At 38.9% G+C, this 12,176-nt stretch overlaps 2 protein-coding genes across 8 annotated transcripts in view; one reads left to right on the forward strand and one right to left on the reverse strand.

Moving 5' to 3' along the window:
• ptprea (protein tyrosine phosphatase receptor type Ea) overlaps positions 1-2,180 on the reverse strand; it is a 54,773-nt gene extending 52,593 nt beyond the window's left edge. For 5 of the 7 annotated variants that reach the window (XM_044178715.1, XM_044178711.1, XM_044178713.1 and 2 more), the window contains exon 1: positions 2,035-2,179. The gene's annotated coding sequence lies outside the window, so the exon portion shown is untranslated. Of the gene's footprint in view, positions 1-2,034 lie in introns of all 7 variants that reach the window. The other 2 variants (XM_044178709.1, XM_044178710.1) reach the window with 2 other exon arrangements.
• Positions 2,181-3,576: 1,396 nt separating this feature from the next.
• Positions 3,577-6,297, forward strand: LOC122868013 (clarin-3). Its single transcript, XM_044179530.1, has 3 exons — positions 3,577-3,945; positions 4,442-4,627; positions 4,803-6,297. The coding sequence occupies exons 1-3, from the start codon at positions 3,714-3,716 to the stop codon at positions 5,078-5,080; spliced, it is 696 nt and encodes a 231-aa protein (XP_044035465.1). The 5' UTR covers positions 3,577-3,713; the 3' UTR covers positions 5,081-6,297.
• The last annotated feature ends 5,879 nt before the right edge of the window (positions 6,298-12,176 follow it).

Consider the following 12,176-nt stretch of genomic DNA (forward strand, 5'->3'; position numbering starts at 1 on the left):
AAAAATGAATAACAGAACATAAGCTGACCGGTTTACAGAGGAGTGGCTTGGGTCGTTTTGATTATGGAAGAGATTAAACTTACACCAGGTATCAGTGCGGGTTTCTTTTTTTCACAGTACACATTGGCCTGACAGAACAGAATTTAACTGGAGTCAAACATGAATAGTAACGAGATGCCAAATCAATCTGCCGACAGCACTCAGCAGTCAAATGTTATTTCTTCCTGAGTCCTTAACACAGTCTCATTTGACTGTTTGTTTATTTCATTGCATCCTCATTAGCTTCTGCCACAGCAATTGCCATTCTTCTCGGGGTCCATTCTTTATAATTGAGATGGAATTCACACTTCAGACAGACTGTCTATGCATGAGACAAAAGAGAAAGTAAAGACAAAATCAAGGTGAGGAAGGATGCTACATGAATATGAAACTAAAAGACTACTTTAATGCAGCCAGGTTTGTTGTGATAAATCTGGAAAATGCTCCTGCATCTGTGTGTTTGAAGAGGTTGGTCTTGGGCCCAGGAAAAGGAAAAGACCGCTGACCTCTTCTCACTTGGCAGGTTCAACATGTTTGGCCTGAGTTTTAAAGTTAGACTGGTGTTTCTCTGAGATTGTTGCCTTTTTAATGATAAAAAGGAGCATCATTGTTTAGCAAAAACTGTAACATCACCTATTACGCATTTCAGTGATCACGGTACCACATGGACATTGAGGGGCTGATCTCGCAACCCTGTTTTTGGCTTGTTAGAATTTTGCAGTACTCGAGATGAAATAAGAGTAATTTCTTATTTTCAGGAGTGACAGAAGTTAAACTTTCCACATTCAAATATGCCTTCTTTTCTTGTCTGTTGATCCTTGAAGCAGCCTTGCTCAGTCTGCAGTACCTGGCCCAGTCAGACAGATTACAAGATTTATTAGAAGTAATTAACACTGTTTTCCTGGCATTAATGAACTTAGCTCAATGTCCAGCCATGTTTCCATGATATGGCCCAAAATACACTAAGAGCACAGCATTTAACCCTCAGAATAATCCTATAAAGACAAAGTGATAAAAATGTGACAACAAAAGTATGCAGAATCGTTTTCACTATTAGACTATGAAAGTATTTTCTGTTTCAGAATGATGTCTAAATTAAAGTCTTTTCAGGAGCATAGAATGATGTCAAAGTCTGTTCTCTTGTTAATGGTCAGTGGAGCACAATCTCAATGGTGTCTTGGTTCATTTAACTTTTCATTTCCACAGCCTGATTAGGCAAATATCAGACTTGGTACAGCGGTTCATCTCCCCTTCCCTTTACCCAGCACCCTGCTATAGACAATCTGCTGACCCTGACCTCTGACCTTCCCTATGGAGATATATATTATTTCCAATTATTATTACATTACAAACCACCACAAAATTAAGATGTATGCAACCAACACTACATTTCGCAACCAAACATTAAACAAGAGGCAAAATCTCAAGCCACAACTCCAAAACCTGGAGAAGAGTCCTCCTACAGTAACAAGTCTTAGCAGATCCATATATGAAGTACCAATGCAGCCTCTGTTCACCGACATGTTGAAACTGGCTCAACCGCAGCCCACATAGACAAGCAGTCAGCTGCCGAATATGAAGGAAAAAAATAATAATCTTCATTCATGAATGCAAAAGACAAACAGAGAAGATAAACGAGGAGAAATAAAGACCAAAAGGGGAGATCAGGACAGAAACTCCACGCGCGTGTTCCATTAACCCACATTGACGCACCGGGTCGACTCAAGTCACTGCAGGTTGTCAAACGGAGATCTCACAGCATTTAAGCGCACGATAAACATCGCGGGTTTAACGAGGACTGTATTCACTACCACGTTCAACCTGAAATGGACGATTCATGCGAAAACCCCACCGTGCGCTGCTGTGCGTAAGGGACAGGTAACACGGCGTTGTATGTGACTGAAAAATGACTGAGCATTTGACGTTTTCCACGCGCCAAATAAGTGTCAAGATGCAAAAGACGGTGTATTGAAATAAAGTAATCTTATCACTCACCTTGATGGCTTCAACATTAAGTCCTGAGCGCAGATTGTCTTGGAAAAGGCGAGGCTGTGCTTCAGTGTTGCCGCCTGTCACCGGGAAGGAGGAGTTTGTGTTTACTCCAATATAACAGAACTGAACGGCAGCGAGCACACGGATCGTCTCCCTGTTTGGCGAAGAGAGGGAGCCACAGTCTGGCCACACACTTTATTACAACATGCTTGCTTCCTCATAAGACCAATTTCTCCCAAAGTGTCTTTAGAATTAGTTTGTTTTCATTATTGTTTCATTTAATCCCTGTCGGAATAAATCTTTGGGTTATTCTTGGTCAAGAAAACACACTGATAATTATGACTGGAATGAGTTGCAGAGTGTGTTATAATGAGTGCGGGATTTAATAAGTTTTATATAAGAATTATATCTATTTTTTTAAAGGAAAGTAATAAGTAATGCTTATTCATTAACCCTCCCTAAATATTATAAAACAATATTCAAAATGTCAAAAATGTATGTAGATTATGAAAATAAATACATATATAAAACAGAGGTTAAATCTTTTTAAAACATTTTCTGAATGACTTTGAGGAAGATGCATTTTAACCAAATGAGGAAAATAGTTTGACAAGTTAAGACCTCTAAATCTTACTGTAAATCTACTTCTACAGTGTCATGTAATAATGTAATGTAAGCCTGTTGCTGACATTATGAGCTTTTTGCTGATTTAATTACACCCATTGATAAGAGGATTGGTGGAAACATTTTGCAAAAACATAAACAGATTCTCTTGATGCTTCTTATCTACCATTACCAGAAACCAGGAACTACTCAAGCTTTATACTGTGCAGTAAAGCAGCTTCATTTTGTGCCATAAATCAATGGCACCAACCAGGTGGCATACAGTGTAAAATGATACCATTATAGAGGCCAGAGGAAAGTGTCAGTTTTCTCTGTGATTTTCCTCTATATTAATGGTATTATTTGTATTAATGTTTCACATTTTAAGTGGAAATCATTTGTGTTCAAAAGTAGCATTTACAACCTCTCTAATCATAAAGTAAACATATCCTCATGTCTTCTGTGAAATGATACCAACTACTATCATGGCTTTAGTGCTTCACTGATGACTCATGCATGTGATCATTCTTCTTCCTAACTTTTCTTTAGTGCAACAGGTAAATAATTAATCTGTATTATGTTTTATGACCCTACAGTTTCAAGAACAGGACCTGTGAACGTGGTTCCCTCAAAGTGGGTGTGTGAACAACTAGAACTAATATAAGGGTCTTTTACAAGTCCTGAAGTTGCTTTGCTCAGCTGAACTCAGCTAATTGTGTATCCACTGTTAGTACTGGCCCTTCAAAAAATATTTCACAACCCTCAACTGTACATTCAGACAGAGATGGTTTTCTTTTGTCGACCAGACATGGCAGAGTTATCATGTATAAACTGTTGGGGAAACTGGTGTCCCTACCATGACAACCAGCTCTGTCTTTTCCTTTCAAAGCAAAGGTCACAGCCATAATCGAGAGATTTTATGACCAGCAGTCCACATTTCACTCCACCCAGGAAGGTAACTCATACACAGAATCTTTAGAGGATCAGAGGGTCCTAATCTGCTTCTGAGGCTTCATCAGAGCTTTAGAGAAGAGACGCTGGGATTTAGATTTAACTAGTGCAACTGGAATACAGTGATAATGCCGTCCCATAAGAAGATTCTGCATTTCATGTCCAGTGCATTGGTTACTTCCATATCTGTTGGGGTGATGGGATATGGCATGTCAACACAGTGGGCTAAGACGACCATGGAGTGCACAAGAGATGGAAGTAGCTTCCTCAACGGAACTGCTGTGATCACTTTGGAGCTTTTTGTTGGAAACATGGACAGAACCTTTTGCCCTGTGTACGGAAGTGTTAATGAATTTCAAGGTAACTTTTCAAGGCTTTCAAAGGGGGCAGTTTACCCAAATTACAAGATATTTTCTCACATATAGTACATACCTCTAGAATCTAGCCATGCTGATGGTTTTGGTTTTATCTTCCCAGGTTTTGAGATATCCGTCTCTGAGATTCCTGCCTCCAAATGACAGCACTGAAAATTGAAATAATTCAGCGGCAGCATGTCTTTACAGAGTCAGTGTCCCTGTTACTGTTACTCTGAATAATCCAAAGAACACATTCTCAGTTTTTGTATAGGTACTATTTCTTCTGTTGAAAGTAGTTTCAAAGAAAACTCTTCACAGACAGATATCTAAAAACATGGGCAAATACAACAAAAATGACCTGCATGGCTAGATACAACTACAGTGTAGTAATATATAATGCATGTAAGCTCTACTAAGTTATATAACCATAATGTTCTTGTACTGTGTGTGTGTGTGTGTGTGTGTGTGTGTGTGTGTGTGTGTGTGTGTGTGTGTGTGTGTGATTCCTAAATTGGTAGAAACAGGAGTTACTCCTTTAGTCCTGCACACTTTGGTTTTGTGCCTGTTGGCCATGTGTCTGCTGTCTTCTGTGGGCAGCATCCTTATCTCCCTCTACAACAGTGTCAGTAACCCATATGAGACCTACATGGGGCCTGTTGGCATCTACACCTGCAGCTCTCTCAGCAGTAAGTCACACAAATGTTAGAGCACTAAGCATCTGGGAGTAACAGAAACAAATCAGCATATTTTTGCATTGCACTGATGAAAATCACTGCTGAAGATTTTAAAGTGGTAGCTGGGATATAATTTTGTCCCATTCTTTCATTTGTGACAGTACTAATGACACTCTTTCTCCTGCAGCATGTTTGTCTTTTGTGGTCCTTATCATATTTGTGTTGAACGTCAACGTGACCAACATGGCAGAGGATCTGGTGAGGAACTTTGCTGATGCTGTTCCAGTGGACCTGAGCAACAAGTCTTCAGAGATGCAGCTAGGGTACTACCTGGTCATCCCTTATACAGTGCTCTCTCTCCTCGCCATTGCTTTGATCTACATGTACGACCACGCAGCCTACACACATAGGAGAGAACAGCAGAGGCCTACTGAGGACGCGCCCAAGGAGATAATGATGTATTAGTGGCCTGCAATGGAGTCAGTTTTCTGTGACTGATAAATTGCTCATCAAGACTTTCTGGAGTAGTTTACTGTAATGGAGAATTACAGACAGAAATTGGATGTGTGTACAGTAAAATGTGGATGTACAGCTTGTCTAATTTAATATACATAGAATACCACAATGTCATGTTTTTACTGGCTTTGCACTATGAGCAACAGTTTTATAATTTCAGTGATTTAACATGAAGTTACCACATTGCAAATTATTTGCTGATACAATACGTTTATTAGTATGTAAATCAATTTAGGTTAATATCTTTTAGATTTTTAACTGACATTATTTCTTTTGTGTAAAAACAATGTAACGGTTGTTGGTTTAGTATGATAGAAACAGAATAATTTTTTTATATAGAGATATGATGTATTATGTGTATGAAACAATAGTTTGCATAAAATAAGTGAACGGACAGATGAGATGAGGTTGTTCTCCACTATATTTTAACGGATGGATTTTTCAAGAAATATTATAGCCAACTTTTATCTTTATTTTAGTTATTTAATGTTCCAGATTTGCCAAAAGAATGGCTAAGAAACAATGTAGCTGGTGAGTAAATCATATTTTTTGTGAAAAATCTAAAGGTTGAATTTAAATAAAAGGCGAGAGAAGTGGAGAAAAGTGTGAAGAGGCATATGGGGATAAATTGATCTCTTCTGCCCTCTATCTCTGAGATGGCGTAAATGCAAAGCAATGTCTCCTGCCAAATTTCAAGTCACACACTTATTGAAACCGGAGTAAAAGAGAAAATGATTTTACTAATTTTCTTTTTAATCAGTCTTTAATCAGTCATGGCTGACAGTTGTTGGTGTTTGTTTATTTTTTATTATGGGATATTTCTGTCAAATTATCTGACTAAAAAAAGACAAAATGCAAAGTAAAATAGCTGTCATTCATCTTACAATCTCCAGGAGGGAGCACTGACACCACACATACTTGGATTTTCACAGGCATTACCAAGACTGGAAAACTCCAGACTTGGGATAGACCAGCGTTTCCCAAGCTTTTTGTCAGATGTACCCCACAGCCCTGTCAGATGAACTCAAGTACCACTTCACAACACCACCTGTCCTATTCCAAATGTGTCCATTTGAGTTGATTTTAAATTGGATGTTATTTAACACTATTGATTATATAAAAGTGGATATTGTTAAATAATGTTTTCATAAAATCAGTCAGTCAGTGGGGTTTGGTCAAGTTTGCATTTGTACTACTACCACTACCATTTGTACTACTAAAAACTTCACTACCACCATCTTAAAACATTTATCCATCACTATTTCAACCATTTATCCATTACTTCTGGCTAACTGATTAGACCTCTCTGCTCACTTGCTAACTAGTTTTTTCACGCGCTCTAAATACATAACACATAGTGTTCAAGTGTTAGAGCTGACTCAATATGTGGATACTGGTATATTTTTTAATCAAATCCTAATTTCTATTTTTTCAAATTAGTTGATCTACTCCACAACCCCTGGCGACTCAGTACCCTTTGAATCACCTTACCTTCATCAATTCATGGATCGTGATACAAGCAGTGCTTAAGTTGAGCCCTTTAAACTCCAGTGATATATTGCATCAAAACTGTATCCATTTCTATGTGGGATCAACTTAGAAAAGCCTTTTTGAGAGATACAAATTTATTACAGATCTGTTTAATCCATTTCAAAGGATTTAAAAATAAAACTAAAAAAGCAAGCAATGCTGACATACTGTATATAAAGACTGAAACAAAGCTTGCTGATTCTGTAAAAGCTGAGATAGATCTTGCTGAGAGTCGGCATCTATTGTCTCCTGGATCTTCAGACGCTCTCACAGCTGTGATTCACATGACTGCGTTGACATGAGAGCAGGGGCGAGGTGTCTTCTTACCGTTTCCCGTGTCCCATCACTCAGAGCCTAAAGTCTGTTTGGACATGCCCTTTCCAGCACCTCTCAGCCCCGCAACGCCTTCTACTTGCCTTCAAAAGAACCACTCTTCCTTCAAGTCTCACACTTCAAGGGACCTGTGGAAGGATGCAGCAATCTGTTTTGTGGTCGTCAGTGTGAATATGTATTAAATTTCCGAGAATGCATGCTTTCTACGATGAATCAAAAGCATTTCAGGCCCAGTAGAAAATCCCCCACGCCTTCTGGGTGCAAAGGTTTCATGGCAGGACAACCTTCTAATATTCAGGGTCAAGTTTTATTCATTAGTCCAATACATTTCTATTTTTTAGTCTATTAAAGGCATTGATTACAGTGATCAATATCCAAATTTTTAGCATTTATTTTCTCACCTGTCACCAAACTACTCCTGTCAAAATATTCATGATATAGGATGATGCAACCTGATGTAAAGGGGAAGCTGGGGAAGGTTGTATTCTCCAGAGGAGGCCACGTCAAAGCCTGTTTCAGGGCAGAATTGCCTGCTGTGAAATTGATAAGCTCTTCACAACACAGCACAGATCTGTCAGCCATTACAGACCCTCTCATTTTATTTTCACCCTTTGAAATTCATCATTAACCCAGTCTGACCTCTAACAGACTGCAAGAACAAAATACTAAAACTTGACTTGACTTGATTTATAAAATAATTCTTTCCAGTCAGTTGCCACATATCTGTATCTTTACTTATCCCATTTTAGCCATGATAAGAAATAAAAGGCTCCTCACAGACAGAAATAATGACATTTTAAATTGATGTAGGATCCCTCAATTCTGACCATCAACCTGTTTAACAGCTGCCAGAGGAGCTATTTATCTATATCTATTAACCAATCTTCTCCTGTGTGCACTGAGGTGAGGAATAGCTGAATTGCTATTGAGAGACCGCACTTGCCGTTTGCTTTGCAAACATTGATTGAATAAAATCAGAGATGGGCAGTAATCTCTTCCTCTCTGCATACTCTCATAGTGCATAGTCTCTTGGCTCACCAGAATGGATTATGCAGAAGCCCTGAGCCCTGACCACTCACTCTGTGTGATAGGATTAAAGCGGAAACTTTTGTACCTGTGAAACCTTATCCTCCCAGGTCCCGCATTACAGAGGCCTGTGAAACAGACACCTCCAGCTGCAGGGCGGGGGATGGGGGGGTGGCACATTCAGCCATGTAGAGTCCACTCTGATGGGGCATAGTGGATTGGGGGAAGGGGTCTGGTCTCCTTCCACCTTTGGGAGTTAATTTCACATTGACAACGAGAGGTTAGGTTGTAGGTGTATCTACGTATGGGGCAGGGAGTGTCTGCAACACTTTGAACACATACCCAACACAAACACCTTGAAAGGCTTCTCACCTATAAATACACAGATCCAGTCTTAGAAATGGAAACAATTAAAAATGCAAAATACACAGGTGACAAGACAATAGAAACATTCAGAACATTCCTCAGAGAAAATACTTGAGGCTAGCAACCTGAAAAGTCCAATCACGCCCCAAAGCCTTTTTATTTGATGTCCTTATCACTACTGAGTGACCTTCTCCCTCCACAGAGGTAGTAAGATAGGTGTGTGTCCCTGTTACATTTTCCCATGAGGTAATGAACATTTACGGCACTGCTACTTCCCTATCATGACGTCACGACTTAGCAACAGCTAACAGTACATTACATTACACATTTTACAAAATACACACATCACACTTACTCCTCTACTGTCTTTTGTTTGCTATTGTTAATGGTTGTACATATTTTACATTATTCTTCTCTATACTGTCTATTGTTTTTAGTGACTTTTTATTCGGTTTTCACAACATTCACACTGAATGGCTCAAACTTATACAACTGATTAATATAAATGCAAAATTGGGCAAAACATTTGATTTTTGAAAGGAAATAAAATTTCAAAATAGAGAAAAAATTATCTATTGTTGTTCAAAATGTCTTCAAATTATGTATCTGCTCATTTCTATTGTTCTATTGCATTTCATAAATTTAATTTTGATTTGAAATTTAAATGTTACTATAAATTTCAACAAGGGAAAAGGATCTTTTACAGGGAACAGGTATAAGGGAATAACAGCAAGTTATGAGGTGTACCTCGCAGTACTCATGAGGTGCTCGCACACTCAATGTGATATTGGAAAGTAGGTAGGTTCCTTACTTATCTCGGTCATTAATCTTAATTTGTCAGTGAAGGCTGAGGTGAAGGCGGAGGGAGGAGGAGAGGGAGGGCTAAAAGGTAATTGCACCCCTGCTGCTCCATTATGGTGTCATTCCACTGTTAACAAAAGATAAGATCTTCTCCAGATTACCTGAAGCCAATTCTGCACTTTACCTGGCTGGGACAGAGAGACAGAGAAAAAGATAGAGAGGGTATCCAGCCTGGTCTCACAACCCATGATGGAGATAAACTGAACTAATCCATCTGTGCAGAATCTTTCTGGCCAATCTGTCTGTGTGGTTAAAAAAAAAATCTACGTCTGATGCCTAATGATGTTTACAGCCAGAGTGATGGATGGAAGAAGGGCCAAGCACTTTCTCTGCCCCATGCCGCTTGACACCATTGTTGATTAATGTACCCCCTGATTGGCAGGTGTGATAGATATCAGTGGGTGCAACACACGGGGACACACAGTTAACCTACTGACACAGCAAATGACGGCATCATTTGACCTGGACACAGAAACAAACACTTAACATTATAGTCACTAAATATGCATCAAAGGCAAAAATGCGTCACTGTTCATATGGCCCCAATGTTCAGTGCTGATTCAAATTGTCTTCAGTTTAGTAGTAGGGGCCTACGTTCAGTCTGATGCCAGTTCAAGCTGTCACGTTCAGTTCAGTAACAAAACTAGCCTATGCAAGCACTGCACATAAGACAAATTAGCCTAGCTTATTATTTACAACTGATTTATCCGATTATGATTGTTGACTGTCTTTTAATAGGCTTTTAATGAGGAAATAACGTTCTGTGTATTGTGACTGAGCTGAGAGCGGTGCACACAGTCACCAGTAAGTGTAGCTCCATTGCTAAAAGCTACTGATTTCGGTCAGTGACAATGTTGATTCAGTATTGTCACTTCAGTTTATTTGTTGTTTAAGATTAATTTGTAGGCCACATGTACTGAACACTCAGCGTACAAGCAAACATGTATTAAACCACCTGTTTAAGTCCTATTCAGTGATGGTCTTGACCTCATTTGTGCACCTTCGGTTCTGAGATGTGTTGGGTATGTTGACCCCAGGTCTGGTTTTTGCTGTTTTTAACTGATTATCTGATAATGACCCACGTGGTTTTTCTTTTAATTATTATTATTAAAGTATGTCTGTATAACCATTTTTTTTTCACATGAATACATTTACAGTCACAATTTTGCCTGAATTCTCTGCAACACAAGTTACATCAGAACTACATCAAAATTAATTTCTCTTAACAGGAGAGTTTGTTACTCAAGCTTTGCACCAGGTGGCAGCATTCAATAACTGAATCAAATGAATCAAACAAATTTCTGTCTGAACTCGTTGTACAGGAATAGTTGCATTTATTGTAATCCAATAACTGGGAATTAATCTATGTGTGTATTTTGTGTTACAAATTAGGGCTGCTATATCTTTAGATATGAGTATTAACTATCTTGTCAATGTCATATAAGATTGTAATGTTACAGAAAACAAGAACATAAAATCACACTCCCAGCCTAAGTGAAATCTGCTTACTGTATTATTTTGTTTTACATGTGAGTTTATATCTCTTAGCGGTTTCCAGGTTCATCTCTGTCTCCATGAGATAAAAGGCTTCTGTGTGAAGGAGGAGCTCAGCCTGTCACTAGAGCGGGACACAAATCCATAGATCACAGACACTTGACTGTAACCAAGACACTCAGTCACAGACTGCAAGCTGTTCTACAATCCATATGGCCATAAAACTACAGAGATTCCAGCAGTCTGCACCCATGGACAGCACATATAAATTCTAGTCTGCCTTGTACAGTATTTTCTTACCCTTGTTTGAAAAAAAAAACCCAACACAGTTTTCTGGGCAAAAACTTCAGATGTATTGAGAAAGAATTTAAATTTTAAGATAAACACAATACATGCTGTTAATTTGAAGGTTAAAGAGTGCCTCCTGCTATCTATATGTTCCATTAATACTGCACACTGAATGAATTTCTGTGATGAAACGGCATGTCTCATTAAAAGCTCTCAATGCTGCATGTCATCAGCTCCTGTCAAGGCTCTCAGAGCATCTGATGGCACTGAGTGTCTTTTACAGAAGCCATATGGGGAGATGTGCTAGGATAAAGTGCATCAAGTGCCCCCTATTGAGCTTTATGAACGGATTAAAGGATTTGCAAAGCTCTGTCATAAGGCCGTCAATCATTGTCACACCCACGTGAAATTTACGGAGCTGACCACAGAAAAAACCTTGAGGCTGTTGTCATAAAGAGTATAACTTCATCTGTCAAGTCATTCATCTCAACATCAACACCTTGAGCAATGGGAATAAAAAAAAAGAGAGAGATTAGACCCGTGACACAGGACAGTACAAATTACCACAACATCTCAATACCTTAAGTTTACCTTCAGGAATGTTGTTGCAATTCAATACTTCTACACCTTTACTCCATTTCTCATCAAGTATTCCACCTCTCCTCTGAGTTGTGTCGCTGTGGCATTTCAGCATGTGATGCAAAGTCTTAAAAGCTGCAATCACCTGTCTGTCTTTCTAATAAAACAGAGGTTCTTTGAATAGAGCAGAATTTGATATCAGCTTTCTAAATCCTGTAAGAAACAATGCAGCCTCTCTACAGGAGGCAATGTTCAGTGTCATTCACCATAGACGTGGAGACACGGTGTCTGACAGCTCGAGGGATCAGAATTGCTTCAGGCCTGTTTGCATGTGTATGAAACAATTTGTCAGCCTATATAACCAGCTGACCCCTTGGTCACCACAGACCAGGCCTCCTTTAATTAAAGGATACTTGTAGTTTATTTTGTTTTATTTTGTAGTTTTAGCCATCATTTCTATTGTTTATGATAACATTATAATCACTACAGTAATTGCTGAGATTTGGGAACATGGCGACATTGACACAGAAAAGTCCAATGGAGCAAGAAACACATTCACAAGCTGATC

This window comes from Siniperca chuatsi, linkage group LG20 (genome assembly GCF_020085105.1).
Source record: "Siniperca chuatsi isolate FFG_IHB_CAS linkage group LG20, ASM2008510v1, whole genome shotgun sequence".
In the NCBI taxonomy this organism is placed as follows: domain Eukaryota; kingdom Metazoa; phylum Chordata; class Actinopteri; order Centrarchiformes; family Sinipercidae; genus Siniperca; species Siniperca chuatsi.

Bases quoted from the DNA above. Each gene is read 5' to 3' on its own strand.
- LOC122868013 (XM_044179530.1), top strand. From the start codon at position 3,714: ATGCCGTCCCATAAGAAGATTCTGCATTTCATGTCCAGTGCATTGGTT. The intron at 3,946-4,441 runs GTAACTTTTCAA...TGTGTGTGTGTG, and splicing joins AAGTGTTAATGAATTTCAAG to TGATTCCTAAATTGGTAGAA. The intron at 4,628-4,802 runs GTAAGTCACACA...TTTCTCCTGCAG, and splicing joins CACCTGCAGCTCTCTCAGCA to CATGTTTGTCTTTTGTGGTC.